Source organism: Podarcis raffonei, chromosome 11, assembly GCF_027172205.1.
Source record: "Podarcis raffonei isolate rPodRaf1 chromosome 11, rPodRaf1.pri, whole genome shotgun sequence".
Taxonomy (NCBI): Eukaryota; Metazoa; Chordata; class Lepidosauria; order Squamata; family Lacertidae; genus Podarcis; species Podarcis raffonei.
This window is the reverse complement of record NC_070612.1, coordinates 29,580,055-29,605,747: the sequence shown is the minus strand read 5'-3', so window position 1 is coordinate 29,605,747 and position 25,693 is coordinate 29,580,055. Positions and strand designations below refer to the sequence as shown.

Below are 25,693 nucleotides of genomic sequence, written 5' to 3'. Positions count from 1 at the left end.
AAGTGTCAGCTCTGTCACAGACAGTATAATTGCCCTACATAAGAATATTTTGAATTTTTAAAAATATTTATTTATTTATTTATTTATTACTATTTGCAACACCACACCAGCTGTCTCGTGTAAATAAGCACAATTAGTTTTCCAATAAGCATTTAGCAGCCTATATCTGTAAATCATCTGTGTTTTTTGCCTTCATGAACAGCTAAGAAGGCACCTTTTAACTAATGAATCTTTTGGAAAGTTGTTTGTTCACTATACATTTGGATATCTCTTAATTTATCGTAACTGAGCTTTGCATGACGGTACCTGGTCTCAAGGAGTTAGCTTCTCACTAGGATTGGATAAAACTGGATGCTATGCGGAATCAAGATGGTGGACTGAACCTTTCAAATCTACTTTGATTTTAACCCAATTTTGCATGATAGTTCCTGGTATCAAGGAGCAGGTTTTCATCTATGTTTGGATACAATTGGATGTCGTTTTGAAACAAGGTGGCAGATGGGACCTTTCAAAACTACAGATTTTAACCACCAATTTCAAAACTGCAGATTTTTGTTTGCCTTTTAGAATGCCCAAGCAATACAGGGTACAAGGCTGTTAGCACTATATACCGTATTGGCCTGAATATAAGCCTCACTTCCCCCCCCAAATTCCGACCGTGAAAAGTTAAAGTGCGGCTTATATTCACGACCTTACGGTGCTCAGCAAAGCGGCGTCCGGCCCATGCGTAGCCCCACCCCCCTGCTCCCCACAAGGCTGGGAAGGGAGAGAGCAAGGAAGGGGGAAGGCAACAAAGCGTGCCACCCCACCCCCACCCCCACCCCCAGTATGCAGCCAGGAGCAGCGAGGAAGGGAGTGGCTTATATTAGGGTATTTTTTCTTTCCCCCCTCCCATTTTAAAGGTGTGGCTTATATTTGGGTGTGGCTTATATTCAGGCCAATATGGTAACTGAAAGCAATGCTAAAGTAACAGGAGCTTCAGCATCTATGAAATGCCACCAGTTTAAATAACTTTTGGGAACCTGAACCTGGGGAGCAGTAAGCATATCTGCAATTCTTTCTCTTCTATTGGCACACCCAAGGGATTTCAGACCCTAAACTTTCAGAACAGCTCTTCGTGGCAGACTGCATGTCTTATCTTAATTGCCTGGTCAGGTCTTTGAAGTATGCAAAAGGATACAGCCAAGTCTAATTGAAGTAAAGCCAACAGGAATGCAAAAGATCCGATCCAGTAACTGAGGTATGAAACATTTATGTAAAAACCTATCTTCATAGCAACTCCCCAAGTTGTGTGCAGATACCGTTTTGAGGCATGTGCCCGATTCTGATGTATACTTGATTCCTATGCTGCTTGAAAGTTATGAGCAGAGAAATTATATGAGGCCCAAAACCAATATTCCCATTCAGTATTTCCACAGGTCAAACTAGCCACTGGGACTCAAAAATGTAGAACCCACAGTAATGACTGCAGAAGGAAATGGGGTGTTTGATGGCTGTAGCTGGTTCAAGGAAGGGAGGGAACATTCAGTACAAGGATGGAGAACTTGTGGCCTTTCTGTTGTTGCTGGACTAGACATGCTGGCTTGGGCTGATGGAAGCTGGGAATTCAACATCACCTGGAGGGCCACGGACTTCCCAATCATGATACAGAATATATTTCATTTGTCTAAGAGAACTGCTGTATCTTGGGCTTTTCTCTCTTCTTCCTTGTCTGTGTACTTCATGCTTTCTTCCCACCACAGGCACCAACTCTAAGGGGCCCAGGTCTCTTGGGCGCAACACACAGTTCCAAACTGGGCCAATTGGGATGCCTCTGACGATATCGTCAGCCAGTTTGGCATGACTGTTCCCAAGATGGGAGGAGCAGGTTTTATCCTATGTTCAGAAATCTTCTGACACCATTTTGAATCAAGATGCTGGTCAGAACCATTTCAAACAGTGCTGATTTGGACACCTCTGAAGATACCGTCGCCAATTTGGCACTGTGGTTCCTGAGATCAAGGAAGTTTCTTTCTCTGTTTGGATATAATTGGATGGCCCTTTAAGCAGAACCCTAGAAACTAAAAAAATACATTATCCATATCAGTATGGTTTGATGCAATGAGACTAATGGAAGGGCTTACCAACAAGCATAAAAGACGTGAGTGGGAACCGCAGGCCAAGAGCATCTTCTGTGAAAGAATCCACAAAATCTTCCAGCATCAGGAGCCCAAAATCTTTCCCTCGATGTTTCTTCCTCACAAACATTGTATCAAGGACCGGAAGCTGGTAGCTCTGGGTCAGAAAGGCACCACATATGCTTCCTGCAATCATAACAGCAGCTCTGATTGGCATTCATTCTGTTGCTGTGTCCAAGGTGTTCTTGAAAGACAACTAAGCAACCCTTTCTCTCTGTCCTGCATGCATTTCTGTAACATCCCCAAAATCATTATCTGGGCAGCTTATGAACTTAGCAACTTATGGTATATTTTTGGTTATGCACCTCAAAAATGTTCTATTTTCTCTTTGCACCTTCTTCTCTAAACCCCACCCCACAAAAAAGAAAAATCTTCCCTGCTGCCCAGGCATATAACTTCTACTTTGATCAGCTCATTACTTTTCTTTTGCCCTTTGGGTTCAAGTTGTATCTAAAACATTGCTGTTAGTAAAAGGACCCCTGGACGGTTAAGTCCAGTCAAAGGCAACTATGGGGTTGCGGCGCTCATCTCGCTTTCAGGCCGAAGGATCTGGCGTTTGTCCACAGACAGCTTTCCGGGTCATGTGGCCAGCATAACTAAACCGCTTCTGGCACAACAGGACACCATGATGGAAGCCAGAGCGCAGGGAAACGCCGTTTACTTTCCTGCCACCTATTTATCTACTTGCACTGGCGTGCTTTCAAACTGCTAGGTAGGGAGGAGCCGGGACAGAGCAACAGGAGCTCAACCCAATGGTTTAGACCGCAGCGCCACCCGCATCCCTGTGATTGCTGCTAGTCCTACATTAACACTGGCAAGTATCAACTTTTACCTTTCTGTTCTTACCCCATTTCTCTTGATTCTGGCAGTGCCAGGCTAACATAACAAACCTGGGATGCAATTAGGGGTGGCAAGGTTGGACAAACAGTATTGAAAGTAACTTACTGCAGAACCTTATCCTCACTACTTCTAGTCTCAGGTGATGGCAAGGGGGCATACTTGGGCATGCCAACTTATTTGGATGATTTTATAGCAATCACTTTCCTACCCACCAAGAGGAACAATTTGAAAACAACAACAGGCTACAAATCCCTGAGACCAACTGTAAACTTCAAATATACTTTGAAATAGTGTATTCCGTTCACAAAGGTCAAAGTATCAACAGGAACAAACACACAAAAAGACTGCCATCTGCTTACTGCTTTCCCCTAAGATGTGGTTAGCTACAGCAGGCTAGAAACCCATCTGCCCAAGTATCAAGTTTCCAACAGACATCAAGGCTATATAACATAATCCATTCGGCCCCCCAAATACAGCAAGTGCAATTATTTTCGCAGACATCCATTGCAGGTTTATTTGTGGAATTAGATTGGCAAGATGTTAAAATAAGTATTATTTTTTTTTTACTGTTATGTTTTAAAATGAACTTTACTGTCCTTTCAGTGTCCGGCAAAGACCTCATTGTTTTCCCAAGTTTCATAGATACCATTTTAATTCTGCTTTCTATTTTATGCTGCTTTTATAATGTTATGGTTTTCAGTTTATGCATGGCCTCCCTTGCCACTACCACTTATCACCCTGAACGTAAAAATGCAAGAAGACTACAAGCATGGTTCTCAAACAATGTAAAACTATGGACTTTGTTTCTCTCTGCCTTGCATTAAACGGCATTTTGTGATTTTATTTTAAAAGGGAAATCTTACCTGGAAGCTTAACAGAATAAAAACCAATTGCCTCTCCTTTCTTCCATAGTATTTTCGCATAATCATGGCTACCATGACAGAGGAATGGGCATTCATTTTTCTCCATTTCTTGCTTGCGATAAATTAATCTATTTAGCACATAGAGGACCACTCTCTCTCCAATGGAGTTCACCTATAGTAAACACATAGAAAGAATACGACTATGATTGAAGAAGAAGAAAATATTGTTCCAAAAAGGCCATGTGGCTAAATTTTGCTGAAATCCACATCCCTACTTTCAAGGTAGCAAAGAGGGGTAGATTAATTTTTTTCTAAAAATATGTTTGGGTTTTGTGGTTATGACACGGTTATTCCGTTTGTTTTTATCTTCATTTGTAAACTAACTCGAGAGAACTGTAATACTTTAGATAATATAAACATAATTGTTGTTGTTTAGTCGTTTAGTCGTGTCTGACTCTTCGTGACCCCATGGACCAGAGCACGCCAGGCACTTCTGTCTTCCAGTGCCTCCCGCAGTTTGGTCATACTCATGTTTGTAGTTTCGAGAACACTGTCCAACCATCTCGTCCTCTGTCGTCCCCTTCTCCTTGTGCCCTCCATCTTTCCCAACATCAGGGTTTTTTCCAGGGAGTCTTCTCTTCTCATGAGGTGGCCAAAGTATTGGAGCCTCAGCTTCACAATCTGTCCTTCCAGTGAGCACTCAGGGCTGATCTCCTTAAGAATGGATAGGTTTGATCTTCTTGCAGTCCATGGGACTCTCAAGAGTCTCCTCCAGCACCATAATTCAAAAGCATCAATTCTTCATAAACATAATACATACACCATAAAGCCAGGAATTAGAGGAACACCTGATTATAGGGCAGACCCACATTAAAGTGTTAATTTATTTGTCAGTTGTTAAATTTGTATCCTACCTTTCCAGCAAAACAGTGCTCATGGTTAAGCTACTGTCACTTTTTTCATGAGACTATGGGACCTGGAGGTCCGGGGAGAGGGCTGTTGATTACGTGAGGGAGCCTGACCACTCACTCAAAAATATTATCTGCCAGGATTTGCTGAGGAAAAAGCTGTTTATCAGCTGAGCCATCTTAAATTTGTAGTGTATACATGCTTTTTAAAAAAAGAGTCAGCTTCCTGCGACACATACAAGTCGCTTGCGCCACAACCCGAAAACATAATCAGAATTATAGAAAGCACTGCCTGCACATCTCTGTGCATGCAACACATACCAATTCTGTTCCAAGTAAATATGAATTAGACACTCTGAATACATTACGCAGTATCTCTGTTTGGATTAGATGGCTTCTCAGATTACACACACACTTAACAGAACAAAAGCTTTACGTACCTGCAAAAGTCCTTCTCTGGAAGGATCAGATGTTCTCACAATATCATCAACAGGCCACCACTGATCAGCAAGGAAAAGGGCAACAGCTTGAATGAGAAAAGAGAAATATGAAGCTAGGACAATGGTGGCGATGGTCTTAATTATGTTGAGTAAGTGTGAAGTTGCATAAAAGTAGGTATAACAATGCTACTACAGTTGTTGTTGTTTTTTAATCTACACCTGTTAGTTGTAATTTATCTCTAAGAAGTTTCCAAAAATTAAAACGGTTGCCAAAGAACAGTTTAAAACAGGTATTTTAAAATATTCAAATCTGGTTAAAATCAACCGTAGCTTTAAAAAACCAAAAACATAAAACACATGTAACTTTTGTATATCTGGAGAGACTTGCTTAACCAAAAATATTCTAAGCAAGTGCTAGAATGAGTATAGTGAAGGTGTCAGTATTTTCCACTGCCGCTATTGCAGAGGGTCACGTGATGGGATGATATCATTTCTTATCACTGTGCAGAAGTCAAGCCGACAAACTTCCACTCTTTGCTCTCTGTCCAGCTAGAGAGGATGTGTGAGGAGGGGGGGGTCACACAAAAATATAAATTTCTTGTGTGGAACAAGTATTCTGGCGCATCTGTAATCGTCCTGCGAACCAAAGATGTCAAGGCTGCATATATGGAATAGGCCAATCTTCCAAGTAGACTGGTCCCAAACTGCTACTTTAATAGAGGACGTATTTGGGAGGAGTGATGAGCCAATTTCTGCATCAGCTCTGACAGGCTTATGCCAGCCACAGCAGAAGTGGGGGACGGGTCTTCCTTTTGGCAATGCCAGATCCTGGCTGCTGCAGCTGAGGGACTGAGGGATTGGACCTCTTGGGGGATTGGAATCCAAAGATGCCAAAGCTCTACCTCCATCCTGTTGTTTTGTGAGTCTTCTTGCTTGCTACTGCTAGCAGTAGCTTCCTCCCTGCTGGTCCAGCTCCCCTTCAAGCAGCGGTCCTCTCTGCAGGTGGAGAGGTACCTATGTACCTAATCCTAATCCTTGACCTCCTCCATAAACCCTCATCATTAGGAGCATTGGGATTGCGCTCTAAGGGTTATTTTTATTCACAGTGAACACTTGTTCAATGCATTACGTTTCAGTCCTCGCCACTTATTAAGCCTTAGCCAAAAGGGTTCAGCAGGAGGGGCAGTGTGGGGAGAAGAGAAGCTAGCTGGCCTTTACAGTAGCATTGATGGACACAGGCCCTACTTCAAGCTGCAACAACAAACCATGGCCGGTTATGAGGATGAGCCAGATTGCTACCTCTTCGCTTCGGTGTGCAAGGAAAAGAGATTCAAAGCTCCTTTTCTTGGCTTGCTCTTAAGGGCAGTTTCCTGTTCTGTCCGAACTTGGAAAACTGTGGGTTGGGTGAAAAAGGGACACCATGGTTTGAAACATCCAGGAACAGAAACTTTAAACCTCTTCTGTTCTTGGGTGGAGAGGGAACGCATCAAGGCTCATACTTGTAACATCCAACCACGGTTCGTTGTTACATCTGAACCTCAGGCTCTTTGTTTCCATTCAGTAATGGCAATCTGCTCCTGCTTCCAAAATAACAGTGAAGGGGGCATAGGAGCACTATTCCATCCAACAGCCTGGGATGTTCTCTGGGATAACCTCCTTAGGTTGTATAATCTGTCAGTGCCCACAAGGCAACACTGACGGACAGGTTGCAGGTCTTTCCTACAGACCACACATTACACAGCCTAGTCATCTGCTCCGCACCCTGGCATCAGTACCAACTAAAGTTATTATGGTTCTGAAATGCACAATTACAGAGAGATTCAGGAGCAAGGTCAAGAAATAAGTAAGCATAGTAAAAATAAAAAGACTCAGAGCAGAACACTACAATACTGAAACAAAAATTTAAGTGAAACCTGTGAGCGAATCCTCTGGCGCAAACAAAGCAAGGACTTTGTGCCTTTCCTCTCCGCCATAAAGGGGGACGAAGCCTATTGTGGATAGACGAATTGGGATCTGCGGAGTAGGGGCAGGAAGGAGAAGAAAAACATTATCATCTTTTCATGTTCTTCTTCTGCTGTAAAATTGTTAGCACAGTCACACATTAAAATATGCTACAGCAGAGACAATAGACTCATTTGTTCTGCTGCAGTTGTGAAAGGTTTTTTTAAAGAAAGAACCCAACCAGACATGGTCTCTCCCTCTGCTTTGCTGCATATCAATTTACCAAGGACATGCCAGGATCCAAGAATGAAAGATTTAGCTGTGGCATTAAATTACAAAGAGAAAAGCAAAACAAAAAGTTGGAAATTGTGAGTGATGGATGGGGGGGGGGTCCATCTCCTTGATTCTCCTATGACATTGGTCTTTTTAAAAAAACAAACAGACTGGGCCCTCAGTGCCTCCAAAACAGCCTTTCTCAACCTTCGGTCCCAAGGTGTTGTTGGACTATAAATCCCATCATCCCTAGATCCAGCAGGACCAGTGGTCAGGGATGCTGGGAGTTGAGGTCCAACAACATCTGGGGACCAAAAGCTGGGAAAGGCTGATCCAGAACACACAATGCCTGTGACACAGGCCATATATACCCCATCTGACAAATACTGGGAGAGTAAAAGGCTCTGAGTAACAGAGTATTGAAAGCCATTATAAATGTACAGCTAAAGTCCACATATAAAACACCAAGATGCCAAGCTAATTCTCAAATCTTACTTTGACGTTACTGGCAAGAGACAGGAACTCTGGGTTTTCTGGATCCCCACACCTGAGATCAGACATATAATCTTCTCCAGAACTTTCCAGGTCTTCATGACTGTAGTTTTCCAGTAAGTCCACAGGGAAGGCCATCCCCTTGAAACAGAGGACATGTTTTATTGCTATCGCAGGCAGACAACTAAATCACAAGAATCCAACTTTTATTTGATTTCAACTCTAAGGCCACAAAATTTAGGAGAGGACCTCAATTATATCCCAATCTAGTCCAGCAAATACAAGCACGCCTACTCACATATATATGAACTGCAAAAATTCATTTGTGACATTATTTTTCCTTTCAATATTTTGTGCCTCATGTTCCACCATGGACAAACATGCTGGCTGCAATCAGGCTACTTAGGCTTTCAAAAAGCATTTTATGAAGTCCCTAACCAGCAGTGATTAGTATTTAACACTAATCACTGTATTTACTAGTAAACTCAACAGAGGGAAGATTTGTTTACATTTTTATATCCGGAGCTCATGGCAATTAAAACTAATGAAATTAACACAAAAATGATAAGAGGATGTGCACTGATTGCTTCCTTTTGTTTAACCAGCAACCAGGCAGCAAGAGTAAATACAGCCTCACAATGGAGAAAAGTAAGAAGCGAAGTCTCCCAAGGATCTGCACTGGGACTGTTGTTATTCAATTTCCTCATAATTAAGTCAAAGTAAGCAGGTGGCGCTGTGGGTTAAACCACAGAGCCTAGGACTTGCCGATCAGAAGGTCGGCAGTTCGAATCCCTGTGACGGGGTGAGCTCCTATTGCTTGGTCCCTGCTCCTGCCAACCTAGCAGTTCGAAAGCACACAGTGCAAGTAGATAAATAGGTACCGCCCCGGCGGGAAGGTAAACGGCATTTCCGTGCACTGCTCTGGTTCGCCAGAAGTGGCTAGTCATGCTGGCCACATGACCCAGAAGCTGTACGCCGGCTCCCTCAGCCAATAAAGCGAGATGAGTGCCGCAACCCCAGAGTAGGCCACAACTGGACCTAATGGTCAGGGGTCCCTTTACCCTTTACCTTTTTAAGCGCCCAAATTTGTGGAGGACTCCGAATAATCCAGGATGGTGAAAATCCAAGCAAACTTCAAAGACCTTCAAATAAGGACCTCTCCAAACAGAGCAGACAGGCAATCACAAGGCAAATGAGATTCAAAGGATGCATACTGAGAACTGCTCAACACCTACTTTGCCTCTATCTTCACCCAAAAGGAAAGCAGTGCCTAAAGCTAGTGGTAAGAGAATAAATGATGCGGGGAGGGAGCTGCAGCCCAAGGCAGGAAGAGAGGTGGTAAGGAAACACTTAGCTACTTTAAATAAATTCAAATTTCCAAGCCTTGATGAGAAGCACTGTGAGGTTCCTGATTAGCAGTGGGTTAGATTAGATGACCTTCAGGGTACCTTCTAACTCTACAATTCCATGATTTTATACTGGGGCGGGGAAATAAAAACGCTATCCTCACACATGTACTGACGAGATTTGCAGTTCACTGTTACTATATCCGCTCAAGTGAAACAGCTCAGCAGAACAATTCTTTTGTCATTTCTCAAAGCTGGCTGAATTTATGCAGCTCCCCAAAATGAAATAGTTATAGGAATTCCAAGGTCTCAAATATAGAATGTTGATAATTGCACAAGGTAAACACACATACGTAAGTATATAAACCACATGTCTAAAATAGTACAGGAGAGCAATCCAAAAGCCATCTTGGCTCTCCTAAAGACACGTAAGTATTTCCTCTGCCTCCTTAATCCCCCTTGCCTGAGAACACGGAGGCAGAAGGGATTTCCCTCCTAGATCTATGAACCTCCTTTGTATTAATTGTCATCGTTTGCCCACATGCTCTGCATTGAGGGATGTCTGACCTGCATTCTGGTTGTCTTATCAAATGCTGGTGTTTTGTGTAAACTGTCTGGAACGATGTAAAACTTGTTAATCTTCAGGAATATCACACCTTGGCCTGCCTGAGCCACAGTAACCCCACCTTATGTGAGATGTAATTTCTGACTCTTTGTAGAGGGGGTGTGTCCTTTTTCTCCACACCAAAATGTAAACCCTTAAAAGGGATGTTTCTTCGCGGTTCTGGGTCTCTCTTGCCTCCTTGCTAGGAGGGGAGGGAACTCAGTTGCAACAGAAAAATAAAAGATCTGCCTTGCTTTCACTGCCTCCATCTATTCATCTCTAACCCATCATGGATTTAGGGGACTCTGTCCCTTGGGGAGTAGGGCAGCAAAAGCCAACCACCCCTATTTTTCTGTATCAAAAGCAAGGAGGAATAAAACCTCAGCAAAAGTCTGCATACGATACGCCATAGACAACACTTGTAATATCCTGTTTTCCTGGTAGCTCACTCCCACACGTGGTACACTTAAGCAGGGGAAATTGTTATTATGGTTAACACAGTGCCTACACCTAGTACAGCTGTAATTTTGATATTTCATTGATAATGTAAGCTACGCAAAGAACATTTTTAGGCAGCATATATGCCCTTGCTTACAGTGCATAATGTGCGTATACACTTATTATGGACAAATGGTTCACACAAAGCTTTGGCGGATACCAGAAGCTACTTCTCCCAACTCCAGCTGAAGGCAGAAACTACAATGGCAGCTTTGCATTTAGGAAAATGACACGGCTGCTAAGGATGACCCAAATCCTATGTAGGCCCATTTCTATAAAAAGACAATTAAGGTAGGATTAAGGAGGAAATCGTTTGCATCACATAGCACCAGGAACTAGTGATGGTATGAAGCCTGGGAGGCAGATTAACAGCTTCATGACATTTTATTCGTAACACCCTGCCCTTCTTCTGAAGAGAATAGAGCAGCTAAAGGAATGGTGCCCAAACAGTCTGGCTGCTTGCAGCGTTAAGACCTGCTCAGTTTGAGTAGTGTAACTCGGTCACGTATTTTCAAAACTGTACTCTAAACCTAAACGCTCAAGGCTGAAGTTCACTAGAGTAGAACAGTGCAGCTGAAGAACTGGAAGCAAATGAAAATCACTCTGCACTGTGTACAACCAAACTAAAGGACATCCAATAAAAAAAGTGGGAGAGGGTAAGAACCTGCGTGTTACAGTGGAAGTTTCCATCAGGCTTACACAACAGTGAAATATGTGAACCACCTGCCCCATCCAAAACCCTCTAGGTCATCATCATTCCTGACATTTTTAGAATAAAGCAGAACTGAAGCAGAAAACGAGCAGCAGCAACTGCTTAACTGCTGCACTCTGGCTTCATTTTCAATTACGGAAATGTTCCAGGAGAAGAAAAATGTTGTGCTTCATTTGTGTGCTTGTAATGAACCAGGGACGCGGGTGGCGCTGTGGGTAAAACCTCAGCGCCTAGGACTTGCTGATCGCATGGTTCATCGGTTCGAATCCCCGCAGCGGGGTGCGCTCCCGTCGTTCGGTCCCAGCGCCTGCCAACCTAGCAGTTCGAAAGCACCCCCGGTGCAAGTAGATAAATAGGGACCGCTTACCAGCGGGAAGGTAAACGGCGTTCTGTGTGCTGCGCTGGCTTGCCAGATGCAGCTTTGTCACACTGGCCACGTGACCCGGAAGTGTCTCCAGACAGCGCTGGCTCCCGGCCTATAGAGTGAGATGAGCGCACAACCCTAGAGTCTGGCAAGACTGGCCTGTACGGGCAGGGGTACCTTTACCTTTACCTTTAATGAACCAGAAGTTTGCATTTGCATTTCAGGAACACAAGTCAATAGTTCTTCCTCAGCTTCTGCTTCCTTCACAGAACCAGAAAATCCAAATGAATTCCTGTCATATATTTCATTCCAATACCTAGTGTAAAAAATTGTTAAGTTCTCTCATTTCAGTCTTTCACTATTCTCAGGTCAAATACACTGGCTTTGCTTCCAGGATTTGGTGAGACAAAAAAGATTGACCAGACAACACACACACCTTTCTAGGAAAGGTGTTTCATTGTCATGATCATCAATAGTCTTAATAGATACTGCTTTACTTTAAACAGGGTTTTTCCAGTCCTGAACACCATCCATTACAAAAGTGAACTCACTGCAATTAACAAATTTAATCTGTGATTTTTATGCCTGTTTGTAAATATACCAAGGACTTATGAAAGTAAAAATGTAAGTCTGGATTCAAAAGCCGACGTATGGTCCATATTGATGCGTATCTGTCACTGCTTAGCTTTCTTTTGAGGTTACATAATAAGCCTTTAAAATATGGAGAATATTAAAATTAGCGCTCTCTCACTCTCTCTGATAGGAGAGAAGAAATGCCATGGTGCATCTGTAACAGTGAAACCAGATGCCTTCATCTTCCCCAGCTGCAATAAAACATGTCTCTTTAGTACTAGCCTCTACAGCCACAGCAGGCGCTGTAAGTCTCCTAACAATTTGACTTTACCCCCAAAGGTGCATTCTTCCATTGTCTCTCGAGACAGATGGATGCCAACAATGATCCATGATAGATGATAGCTAGATAGCCAGATGGATGGATGGATGATAGATGATAGATGGAGAGATAGAGATAGTGAGATACAGATAGAGATAGAGAGATACAGATACAGATAGATAGATGGATGGATAGACAGACAGACAGACAGACAGAGACAGACAGATGAGCTAGACAGAAGCAGCTGTGTATGCTGGAAAGCATCTTGCATCATTTCTGACAACTGAGGACAGCCCAGATTCCTCCTACAACACCCAGATGGCTGCTTCTCCTTCCTCTTGCTTTAAAACCTCTTTGCATTGCATGACAGTAAAACTGTCAGATCAAATCCTCGTCATGCGCTCGGGGTTGTGCTCTGTTCATGAGATAACTACCCGATCGGTCAGTGAATATTCTGGCTGCCTGAACAAACGCAATGTAGCCTTAAGCAACACAAATTGTCGCAGCCATTCATACAGAACGGAAATTTGAAAAGGGAAGAGACAATAATTCCAATAAATCCCAAACACAACCCATTATTTAATTAGGAGTACGGCGCTTTTGTATGAAACAAGCAGGCACTCTCATTTTTATCACACCGTTAAGAGGAGAGAGAGAGACGCCACCATGAGCGCTTACATAACAGCATTAAAAGGTTCTTTGTGCTAAGACCCCGAAGTCGTGCCTGCTTTCACTGTAATAGCTACAGACCTTCCACACACTCCGTGGCCGTGCAAAGTGACTACGCTACAAGCAGCACGTCCATCACTAACAGAATGTGCCATTGTTGTGGCTTCTTAGACTGAATTCAATGCAGCACAAAATAAGCAAGTATGGGCACCCTGATTCACTTCAGCATTTTCAATGTCAATATGGCTGATTACAGGAATATCCTGTAATACAATGATGAGCTATACAATGATGAGCTAAAGGGATTTACCTAGGGGAAAAAACCAGGGCTGTGGCTGAACAAGAGGGGGAAAGGGCAGAATGTGACAAGCACAGAATTCAGCTTTGAGGGACACAAGACTAGCCCATAAGGCTGCAACATCTGTATGAGTAATAATAAATGCTGAAGTCTGAGAGCAGAGAGGCCTAAATAACATTTGTTCAGGTTGGGAGATTCAAGCATCCTTTCCTCTTCTATTTTTTTTAAAATATTTTTTATTAAGGATTTTCTTGTTTTACAGAAGTGTAGTGCCTCGTATTTTTCTTCTTCTTCCATGTAACATTTTTACAAATCCGTTTCATCTATGACAATTGTGCAAGACAGCAGCAACCGCAGAACAGTTTGCAAAAGGAAGAAATTGTGGAAACATGATCCGTAATTTGCCGAACAGGCTGCAGATTCCAGCTCATCTTAGCTTAAATTTTTAATTTTAAGTGCATTATATTAATTGCCACAAAATCTTTTTTTAAAAAACTGTGAACGCAGTTCAACAAGCGCAACTCACAGGCAGCCCATTCATGACCAAACTGCTGTCACTGAAAATAAATGGGAGTTGCCTAGTCATTTATCTTACTCCCACTGCAGTTCAGTATCACACGAGAAAATGAAAGAAATATAATAAATACAGCATGCTCAAAGACTGCTCAGCCTAGAAAAGTGGTTTTCCAGCTGTGTTTGGAGGAACTTTGGGGTACCTCACTGACACAGTCAATAACGGAAGATAGGCACTATTATCTGTCTTCCACTGCAGCATGCAACTGCCAGGAAGTGTTGGGAATGTGTACATTCTAAGCAACTAAGCCAATAACTTGTCCAGTATAGTTAACTCTCTTCAAAGCTCTAAATGGTCTCATAACAGAGTAGTTTCTCAAGGTGCATGATGCAGCAACTTTGCTAAAGCTAAGCAGGACAAGAGACAGCCTGGCAGCCCCTATGAATCCCGTCTTGAGTTCCATCATACCAGAAAACCAGGGTGTAAGCATAGTAAATAAACGCTTTGCCCTGGGACAGCTCCATCAGCAGAGCATGAGACTCTTAATCTCGGAGTTGTGGTCTGAGCAAAAGGGGGTTGGACTAGATGATCCTCAGGGTCCCTTCCAACTCAACAGTTCTGGGATTCTATGATAAACATATATGGGTGTGGGATTTGTAGTACAGTATAATTGAAGGCTGCTGAAGTACTAAACTTGACCATTCATTGAACAGAGAGAGCTAGAGGAAGGAGGGGGTATAGATGCCCTTAATAAAAAGACCCCTAGCTCTGGCAGGCAAGGCTATGGTCCTATGCAGTACAGTACAACTAAGCTTATGCAACCCTGCAAAAGTTTTGTGGCAGTCACACTGCTTCATTTGCAATCAGTACATATCGCCTACTCCCTGCTGAAAACTCATAACTAACTAACTATTTATTTATTTATTTATTTAGCCAAATAATATTTGTTTTCCATTTTTTAAAAAAACAAATCAATGCCAAATTACATCAAATTTAATACAATTTTTCCAAAAAGTTGACTTCCCACTCCTAGTCATAGTTACGTTCCATAGTTTTCCCCACTGCTGTTTGATATTACATATTTATCTCTAATTCACATTTCATTCCTTATATTCAATTTACAATTATTCATTCATTCATTCATTCATTCGTTATTTACGTAACAATATGGAATACTACAAATGTTTGGGTTTATTTTCACCTCCCTTTTGCTGCATTATATCCTCCCAGAAAGCAACGATGAGCTGGCATTGGGGAAGGATCACAGAACAAGGTAAAGAAGAATCAACCCACCACTGATGTACCATGATTGTGTCATGACTCAAGAATATGTCTCAGGAGGCACCTGAAACAAAACATAAGTCGGGGAGGGACCACCCCTACATTCCCAAAATTTTAAAGTTCTCATTCTCAGCCTAACTTTTAAGCCTTTACTCTCAAACTTGCTGGAAGATATGCCCTTCTCTGGTTCCTACATCACTTACTACCACCAGCATCCTATTTACTTAATAATTCATAAATTTATAGCCCACTTTCCCACTGAAGGCCCTTCACACCACCTCACCTGGCTCAGAAGATAACGGAGGAAGGTCCTCAGTACACTGATATCACCTAATCACAAATCCCCAGGCAACCTATTCCGGCACTTTTGTGTAGACACGAAAAATCATGGGATGGGGCAGAGTAAGATCTTCCCTACAGAGTAAGATCTTCTTCATACAGCTGAATGCTACAACAAGATTACTTTCCACCGTCTTGTTTGTCAGATTTAAAAATAGGTTGTCAACATCCACCAAGAAGACCAGATTAATGCACCAACCATATTATTTGTAATCTCTTCCCAAGGAGCTTACACTGCTCTGTATTAGAAAGTGAGACAAGTCATAGCTTCCGATCTGAATTCAAAGGGAAATTAATGAAGACCTGGTTCCTGCTCCTCCTTGCCCTCAGTTTCAACAGATTTTAAATTATGTCAAGGCACAACTATTTATGAAACCTGAGAAACAGCAGCTGCCATGCTTCTGGCTCACATGAAGGTTTCATTTTTTTAAGAAGAGTTTGTTGTTCTTCTGAAAAACAAAGTTTGGTAGAAAAAGCCTCTGACATGTAACGCTACAAATATATATCATGGTGAATTGCAAAAGGAAAAATAAAAGGGGCAAGGGTCAAACGTTTACTCAGCAGCAACCAAGGGGAAATGAATCGTGAACCAACTAAATGGCATATTTCAGAGCCAAACTAGATGAGACAGCAGGAAGTCTGACCAACCACAATTTGTTTTTTAAGCTAAGAGCAGCATTGTTGGGGGTCGGATCACATTGTTGGGTCATGACACTGGAGGAGAGGAGCTAACTTCTACAGTGTAGAATACACCAACTGCCCCAATCAAAACTCCTGAAATTCAGGGTCCAGCTAAAGATTCTGCATTATCAGCCAAATCCCACATGCCGGAAGGTTTCCCCAATAGAATTTACCCCACCCCGCTCCTTCCTTATTTCATACATTGCGATACATCAATATAGTGTGGTGTTTAGCTAGTGATATATCACATTGTTGAAAACCAGTATCGCCCAGCCCTACACACAAGTGTTATCTACGTCATCAAGATGAGGTGAAAAATCCACAGAGAAATACCGGTAACATCTTATTTGATTCATTCCTTCTGATCCTTTAGCATTATTTCCCACCACATTTCCAAACTTCCTTCGGCCACCGTGAAAGCTAGCAATTTATAATCACACACAGTGGGAGAACAAGAGCTCACAGGACTTTTACATTGTGGAGGATACAAAACTGCCCTAATGAACTTTCACACAGCTTGTAAGCTACAGACAAGCCATCTCTGGGAAACCATAAGGCTTTCAAGCAGAAACCATATGGGTCAAAATCAAAAATTGACATCTTTTTACGGCTCAAGCAGAACAATGACCTTCTGTCAGATCAAAGTCTAACTCAAGGCAATTGGCCCCCCTGGGAATGCTCTGCCTAAGAACTGCCACATGTGTTAGAAAATGGCACAGGGAAGTAAAAAGTTCTGCTGGCTCATCTCATCAGTGCACCAGGTTAAATATCCTGATAGATATTTTAATCCAATTTAAATTGGCCAATATTTGAAATGTGCTGCTTTGAGTGTTTTTAGCATTATAAAATCAACAGGTCGAATTTTACAAGGCAAAATTAATCAAGATGGGACAATCTAACGTCACCCAAAGTAGTTTATCATTATTTAAATATTTATAAACCGCACTTTGGTATAAAATATTGCAAGGCGGTATATAACATACAACTTAAAAACACAATACTGGTTTCATGATCCCACAAAATATTGTGCAAGGATACTTATGTCAGTTGTGAAACAGATTAAAGGTATCTGGAGCACATATGTGAAACCTAAAATAACAAAAACACAAGATTGATTTAAATGAGTTATAAGATTTATATACATATATACTGTATACAATTTTCTCCATTCTCGACGTAGAGTTTATATGAGAAACAACAATCATGTGGTAACCAGAATTAATTACTCTCATGAAAGCACACAGCTCTTTCAGTCTTCAGAATAGTTTAAATGCCTTGAATACCACAAAGGCAGGTTAACAGGGCCAGGAATTGATAGGAACACAGGGATCTTTCCAGGGTCAGAACTTCTACAGATATGCCTCCTTTAAACTGAGCCCCTTTAAAGGCACAGGAAAGGGAAGAACGCTGTGCATTAAAAGTATATCAATTCAGATAATGGTTGTCAACTGTGCTTGCCAATATCAAGCAACATCAAAGCCAAGCTTCCAAATTCTTTGAACTCTATGTTGTGATGCTGGTGTAGCACTATGGTGCGGAACCGTTTTTCAAGCTGAGGGCCGCTTTCTTTCTTAGTGTGTTTCAGAGGGCCACATGGCAAGGGGTGCAGCCAGAGGCAAAAGCTTGCAAAGCAATGGATGTGAATTCTACCTCTGCACAGTAGGCTAGTTTGCATACACACTCACACACCCCTCTCCATCCTCCACCAAGGCAACATCAGGGACACATGGACTTCAACAGCGTTAATTTGCTAGGATGATACCAAACCAGCCGAAACTACCATTGCGATGCAATCATCTCAGGTGCAAAAACAAGAGTGTCCAGAAAAGTTCTTAAGCTCCTGCTGCTCAAATATGCTGCTGGCTGCAGCCATCTGAAAACAAATGCTTTCGTCACTTGTCAACTTTACATGGTCAAAATGGTCTTTGCCATCACGCTACGTCACGATCAATGGCGCAATCAAGAAACACTTCATGGGTAGCAGCCCCATGCCACGCACCTCCTCTTGCACTTCCAAAGGAGCCTGGCAATCTTTAGTGTTCCAGCCGATGCACACATGTGTACCTGAACTAACGTTTGTCAGGATACTTTTAACTGGGAGCAACAACCAAGAGAAGGATGAAGACAAACATATCCAGCCGGGACAGCTCAGTAGATACAGCACGAGACTCTTAATCTCAGGGTTGTGGGTTCAACTCGGACAAACGAGTCCTGCATTGCAGGGGGGTTGGACTAGATGACCCTCATGGTCCCTTCCAACTCTATGATTCTATAATATAAAAGAGAGCTCACACCACATTCCTCACCCACAAGGTGCGCCTGGTAGCCCCCATTGACAGTTCAGCTGATACAAACTGAATGTTTGTTCAGATGCAACTTCTGCATCTCCTTCAAGGCTTAGACAGGCAACCTGCTTGTTATAGTTGTGTTTTTGTTTTTAAGCATAACTGCATATTTATCCTTGTTTTAAAAACTGTGGCTTGGATCCTAAGAAAAGCTGCTGTACTAAGGAAATTCACAGGAAGTTTCACATGCTCTCCTTATGCCATTGCCATCCGTGCATTGCGAAAAGCCCCCGATGGGCTGAGGAGACTGACAGGATGCAGATGTGACGCTCTGCCCACCTTCACACAATTCCCCGCTGCCCCACCACATCGTTCAGGAAGGTCCCCTGGCCCTACTTCAAAACTTTTCAGGGGACTGGAAGTTATCCTTCTGTGAATTTCCTTAAGCTAATTTATATTAGGTTCCAAAACAGTGGTCTCCCCACTATACCCACCTTCCACCCTCAAGCTACAAGCACTGCTCCAGAGATTCAGGGCCATTAAGTGCCTTGATTCTATACATTATAGGTTCTTCAGGGAGGAAGGCTGGGATAGAAATGTAATAAATACACAGGGAGTGCCAGTCAATCTGTCAGTGCTGCCTAACAGCTGGCTTCCATTGCAAACATCCAGAGCACATCTGAATTGGAATCACAGTTCCCAGCCCACCGCAAAGGAAATTTCAATATGCTCCAGAGGGGTTTGCTTCCAAGGAAGCAAGCTTAGAATTCAAATGGCGGCAACTTTTGCAATGAGGCCCTTTTATTTTTTGAAAACTTTTATATACCGGTACTTTTTTTCCAGATATAAACAGCCCTTGTTCTGCATATAACCTTAGCAGATTTTGTACCACACACCCACGCTGCACAAAGCTGCCAGACAGATAAATGACCAGTTTACAAAAATGCTTGGTATTTTGCCAAGCATGGGGTACCTCTCTTGTACAGCCATTTATTTTATTATTTTTAGCAATTGTTGTTCCCCACACAATGGAGGCTGGATATAAACAGATTAGAGAAAGTAAGAGAGTAGTAAATGCTAACAAATACTCACAGTCCCTGGGGATTTGATGCGGTCAGACAGTTTATGCTGGGAAAAAGAAAAACAGAATTATTAGGATCCAGAGGTGAATTTTACTGAGTTGAATGGAGGTATGACATACCTCTTGTCAAAGTTATTCAGCTAGACCTATTAAGACAGCTTAAGACTCACACTTCCTAACAATGAGCTTTGTTTTCTAGCTCATTGGTTTGCAAAGTTCTGAGCAATATGAGGCATTCCATGACAACAAGATTGGAAGCCAGTTTGTCCCCTGATGCTGATCTTCCCTTGCAGCAGGAGCTATTCTAGGGCACTGGTCGTAAACTGGTAGATTAGGACCCACAACTGAATTGCATCCTGATTTCACTGGAGTAGCAACAAGAGAACTGTCCCCCACACCCTACTCTGCATTCCATCTTTAGAAGTACAAAGAAAGGGTCTTTTCTGTGGTGCAGCCTAACTGTGGAACACATTCCTGAAGGAGGTATGTCTGGTGGGAAGTGGGACTCCCCGTCTCCAATGCACGTTCTGGATGAAACTGGATGCCAGATCTGAAAATGTTGAAGGCTACTGGTTCTAATTTGCACTGCCAGGCTAGAGATTTTGAGAGCAAATTTTGAATGTATGCAATATTTATTTTATTATCATCCCTAAAGCAGTAAAACTTCAACAATGCCAAATAATATAATAATTTATTATTTATACCCCGCCCATCTGGCTGGGTTTCCCCAAGCCTTGCATCGTTTATAACTTAGCACATAAAATTGTACAAGTTGGCATATTAAGGGAACTCTACAGATGTTTACTCCACAATAAGGCCCACTCTACGTAATGGAGCTCATTTCTAGGTAAGCATGCATAGAACTGCAGCCTTGTAAATGCCTTAAATTCTGTACATGCAAAATTGAAAATATACCATCCCTAGAGAGAGGGAGCTGCACACTGCTGCGCGCTATGCTCCCCTAGGGTATCTGCGTCAGTCCTTTGAGAAGAGAGGCGGAAAGCTCCACCGCAAGGGGTCAGCCATATCAAAAGGACAGCAGATACAGGGTGCTTGCTTCTAATATCTCCAAACTAGATCAAAGGTCACCAGGAAGAGGTGGCAAGCTGCAGCTAAGGCTCCCTTAGCTCTTCTCAAGGACATGGCAGTATCATCTAGGACTCAAGTCTACAGAATTCTGAGGAATTAACCTTCTCTCCAGCAGTATTTTGTCTTGCACACATAAATCCATACTAAACATTTTGAGTAGATAAAATTATTATCCTAGAGAGCATTTCACTGCTTCCAAAACAAGCAAAATATCTCATAGCGGGTAGGAGTTTTTTTGCATTTCCCCAAATGGCCATTTGGTGGCGGTTGGGAAATCTGGAGAGGAGGAGAACAAGTCCTTCCTTCCTACCCACAATTTTCAAGTCCCCCCTCCCCAACCAAGCAGGCTTCTCTGGCACACCCACACAGACTGAGAATGTCCTCTAGAACTAGGGTGATTGGGTGCAAATGAGGAAAGGGCTCAGGCTCCTTTAGTAACTGTGCAGAAGAGGGAGATGCAACACCTCCTCAAATCCTCCCTTCTTCTGCATCTGGCCCCTTCCTAGAGCAAGGTTCTTAGTGGGAGAAGGAAATGCCTCTCCTGAGCTTCTCAACAGCAGTTCTCTTTTAAGGGTAAGTTGTTGCTCATCTAAGCCCCTACTCTAATGCCATTCACATGCTTTAAAATGGTGTCAGCAGGCGGTGCCATGGTGCTTTAGAGAATACAGTGGTACCTCGGGTTACATACACTTCAGGTTACAGACTCTGCTAACCCAGAAATAGTACCTTGGGTTAAGAACTTTGCTTCAGGATGAGGACAGAAATCATGTTCCGGCGGCACAGCAGCAGCAGAAGGCCCCATTAGCTAAAGTGGTGCTTCAGGTTCATAACAGTTTCAGGTTAAGAACGGACCTCCGGAACGAATTAAGTACTTAACCCGAGGTACCACTGTACAAGAGGACAGGTCTTCATTGCAGCACTGCCAGTAATTGCAATGCAATCTGAAACAGCCAATGCCCTGGTATGAAATCAGTTTGCATCCATCCAGGTCCCAAAGTCTGGGGAACAGAGATGGATGCATGCTAAAGTAATTCTCAATTAAGAGCCCCGGTAATTCCTAGGATTCAAAACAGAATTTTGCCATGGTGCATAAGTTGTCCAACTTAGTCAGAAACCAATTCCCCAAGGCGGTAAGAATTATGAGGCTCCTCAACTTTGAGACATAATGTGAAACAGATGATTTGGCTGAGGCAAGTTGATAAAGTGACAAAGGGCACGTACAAGATCCATGAGCAGAAGGGTGTGAGGGATTCTATGGCATCAGAGAACTTTGTGAGGGAGGATGGGACACAAATTGTTTGTCACCCTTGAAATCAACCCAGGGGAGCATGGGGTATTAGACATACTGTACTATAAGTAGTCGCTCACCACCACACAAATTGGAGAAGCTCAAGGCAGGCCACTTTGGAAACACATTCTTAATTTATAATGCCTCTGCATGGTGCTTCCCTTCACAGCAATATGCACAAAGGCAGGCACACGAGGGACACGATCATGTCTATTGTTAGTAGCACACCTTAATTTATTTACACCAGCAAAAGCAACATGGCACACAAAAACATCTTGCTAGAATCAGATATGAAATCCCTCAAGAACAGCTGAGCGTACTACAGCAAAGATTTAATAAACTTGCTACTACAAACACACACACACACAGCCCCAAGAGCTCAGACCTCCCTAGAAACTCTCCAGCACACACTTTGGGAATCACCACTCCTGGTAATTAACCTAAATTTAAACTGCACTCCTGAACTTACTTGCCTGGGAATGAAGCCGACCAGATTTGTCTCTAAGTTGGATTGGACTGTGCTGTAACCATGTGCAAGACTACCCATTCCTATATGACAGGGTGCCCAAACTTTTTTCAAAGAGGGCCAGATTTGATGAAGTGAACATGCACGAGAGCCAACCAATGTTGTTGAGCTTTTTTTAGGATTTACGTTGTTGAGCTTTTTTTTTATAATTTCACCCCAAAGTTGGCCCCCAAAATGGACTTTGGACATGCCTGCTATGAGCCCTATATAAATCCCAAAGTTAACCTGTGACTTGTTAAAAGATCCTGCCGAATACTTTCATGTAAACCAGGATAGGTAAAAGGTAGATCATCAGGATCTACAACTCTAGGTGATTTGCAGTTGATAAAAGTTACTTCTTACTCCGTATAATTTAACGCAAGTGAAAATATATATTTCCCTGGCATGGCTAGTCTTGTTCTAAGTTCCTCTCCTATAAAATTTGATTATTAAGTGTTTGCTATTATGCCAATAAAGGCTGAATGAATGAAATGTGTTTGCCTCTGACTAGGTCTTTGTGCAGTTCTACTGGCCAGCTTTAAGAGTCCTATGTTTAAGTAAGTCCCTGATCTGTAGTAACTGAGATGTAGATTGTACTCATATACAGTACTTTTTTCCTCAGTGTATAGCTTACAGGACATGCTGCCAAGTACTGGGGTACAAAGCCCTACATAGCTGGGAACCAGGAAAACGAAAAGATAGTCTCACCACTTCACTTATAATACCCAACTGATCACTGCTCTGCAGGAGAAGGCCCCCTGTGGATACCATGTTATCAGGAGGTTCCTTTCTTGGGATATAGGAATCAAGCCTTTAATGTGGCAGCAGCCTTTGGAAAGCCTTCCCATTCCATATTAAACAGGCAGTCTCTGGTTTTTGTTTTTGTGTATGTGTGTGTGTGTTTGGCACCTACTCAAGACCTTTTTTCACCAAGCCTTTGAAGTTGAATATCTTTACATCCCAGTCTGCACTGGAACTAATTTTATATATGTAATTGTTTTATGCATGGAAGTGTTTTTCATTGTCCTTACACTTGTCTTTATGGTTGCTAACTGTTTTATTTGGTATATACAGTAATTGTTTATTTTTTCAGTTGCTATTACCCACCCCGGGGACCTTATGGTAAAGGGAAACCCAATACTGTAAAATACACAGCTGCTGACTCCACCGTTCACACTAAGTGTACATTACTTTGAATTTCTTGCAGAAACAGACCTCACAACCCTGAAACCGACCCACCCCCGACGTAAACAATCCAGAAAAAGCAAACCTCTCTCACACCGACATTTTAAAAATGCACAGATGTTTGCAAATACCTCCTCAGAGTCCACCACCCCTTCCCTCCAACAGGCTTAAAACGAGCACTGGGCAAGAATAACGCGCACCAACAACCCTCCCACCACAATTATTGGCCTACATACAGTATCACAGTAAGAAAAGGCAGAAGGGGGAGGGGCGCCAAGCCGCCGGAACGGAAAAGGGAACCTTGCCAATTAACGATTACAGTATTATTTTTTCCCTCCGGATTACACTTGAACCCCTCGAAATCCCATGCGCCCGTTACCTTTGCCGCCGCCCTCAGTGACCCCACGCCCAGCGCTGCGCCCGGAGCGCGGGTTTAATTCATTCTCCACAGCTGAGGCCGGCAAGAAAAGGCTGCAAGGCGCACGCCGCGCTCCGGAGAGGAGACGTGGGCGGGCGAAAAGCCGGAGGGGGCGGACGGGGCGCCGGTGTGAGGAGGCACCTTTGGTCGTCCCTAGAGGGTGCGGTGGGGGTCGGAAGCCCCCCGTGCTGCGCCCAGGTTCCTTCGGGCACCCGAGGGACGCAGGCACTCGGATATATGCAGGCGCAGCGCAGGAAGGCCTAGAGAACATGGAGAGGGTGGGCTTAGAGCGCACGCCAAGGGGGAGCGCAGGGAAAGAGGGACGCGCGCACACACCAGCGGCCGGGTCTCCGCTCCCCTCGCCTACCTGGCTTTACGCGACGACAGGCGCAGTCACTTCCTTTCGAGGAGAAGGAGGAGAGACCCCGAGCCCTAGGGCTGACCACCACTCCCACCCGGGCTGCCTAGCAACAACTATGAATCCTGGATCCGGTGCTTGCCAGGCCTGGATTACTAGGGAGAGTGGGGAGCAGGTTGTCATCAGCCGAAGGCTGCCCCATCTCCTATCACGCCCCCTGCATTCTGCACTCACTCACCTCGGGCAAATCTACCTCCTCCGGGGCTGCAAAACGGACCGGGGGTGGCGGCGGTGGCTGGGCCGGCTAGGAGTCCACCTAGGCTCACCTTCTGCTCCTCTCGCCGTTGCTACTGGGCGCCTGATAGCATCATCGGCGTCCCTCCCCCTGCCGCGCTCGCCTCTCCTCTCCCTGTTTCTGACGCACTCATTCTGCAACGTCTGGAGCTTTCAGCTGCACCCACTCCAGCGCGCTTGCAGCTCTCCCTCCTCAGTGCATCGCCCAGCCGGCAAGAAGCTGGTGCTGCTGCTGCTGCCGCCACCGCCGCTGCTCCAACAACAAAAGAAATCCGGGGACAAACGAGACCTTGTGCGTAAAATCAACTCAAGCCTTCCTTTTGTCGTGCTCCAAAGACGGCACAGCTGGGCGAAGGATTTATGAATGCAAAATGAAGGGTAACGTTGGCACAACACACCACCTACCTTTCCTTCCAAAAGGCCCCCAATCTATTGCTGCAGCCGTGCTTCACTACAGCAGTCGCTGCAAATATTCCAGAGAACAAAATGACTGATAGCTGCCAGTGATGGGCAGGCGGCAAAGAAACGCAGAGATGGAGAAAGACATTTGGAGAGGGTTGGCGGCATCGCGATCTCTTGTTTGGGTATGGCAGAGTAGCGAGGGCTATAACGTCAATGACAGCCTTTGTTGAACGTGCAGTAGGCAAATGCTTAGAAATTGATTGGAAAGATGATTTTACAACAAAGGGGAGTTTGGAGCTGGAAGAAGGGAGGTTCATGTATGTTACTGCAATGAAGAAAAGAAAGGGCAGGCATTAGTGATGGTCCATGTATTGTAAATAAGCCATAAAACTGGCATAGGATAACACAGAAGGAAAGTCTCCGTTTTATTTATTAAGAAACAGTGTATTTAATCATCTAGGCTCCTGGACTGCAGGTCTTTGACTGTGTTTTGCAATGTCTCCCAGTGCATTTGCACAGAAGTAAATATCACTTTGCTCAGTGGGATTAGGTCCTGGTAAATCTGCAATCCATACATGCTTATTGTGGAGTAAATTAAATGGAACCGCTGGGACTTGCAGCTTGATTCTCCATTTTTACTCAGAAGTCAGGTAAAT

At 43.5% G+C, this 25,693-nt stretch overlaps 1 protein-coding gene across 5 annotated transcripts in view; it reads right to left on the bottom strand.

Annotated features, from left to right (window-relative positions):
• Positions 1-24,873, bottom strand: part of FAM169A (family with sequence similarity 169 member A) — a 31,944-nt gene extending 7,071 nt beyond the window's left edge. The window contains exons 1-7 of one of the 5 annotated variants that reach the window (XM_053408747.1): positions 24,580-24,873; positions 19,510-19,545; positions 7,938-8,075; positions 7,142-7,241; positions 5,229-5,314; positions 3,881-4,052; positions 2,124-2,303 (exon numbers count right to left, since the gene is read on the bottom strand). In XM_053408747.1, the coding sequence (XP_053264722.1) occupies positions 2,124-2,303; positions 3,881-4,052; positions 5,229-5,314; positions 7,142-7,241; positions 7,938-8,072 (673 nt within the window). In that variant the 5' untranslated portion in view covers positions 8,073-8,075; positions 19,510-19,545; positions 24,580-24,873. Of the gene's footprint in view, positions 1-2,123; positions 2,304-3,880; positions 4,053-5,228; positions 5,315-7,141; positions 7,242-7,937; positions 8,076-19,509; positions 19,546-23,944; positions 24,323-24,350; positions 24,389-24,579 lie in introns of those variants that run through there. The other 4 variants (XM_053408750.1, XM_053408749.1, XM_053408748.1 and 1 more) reach the window with 4 other exon arrangements.
• Positions 24,874-25,693: the final 820 nt, after the last annotated feature.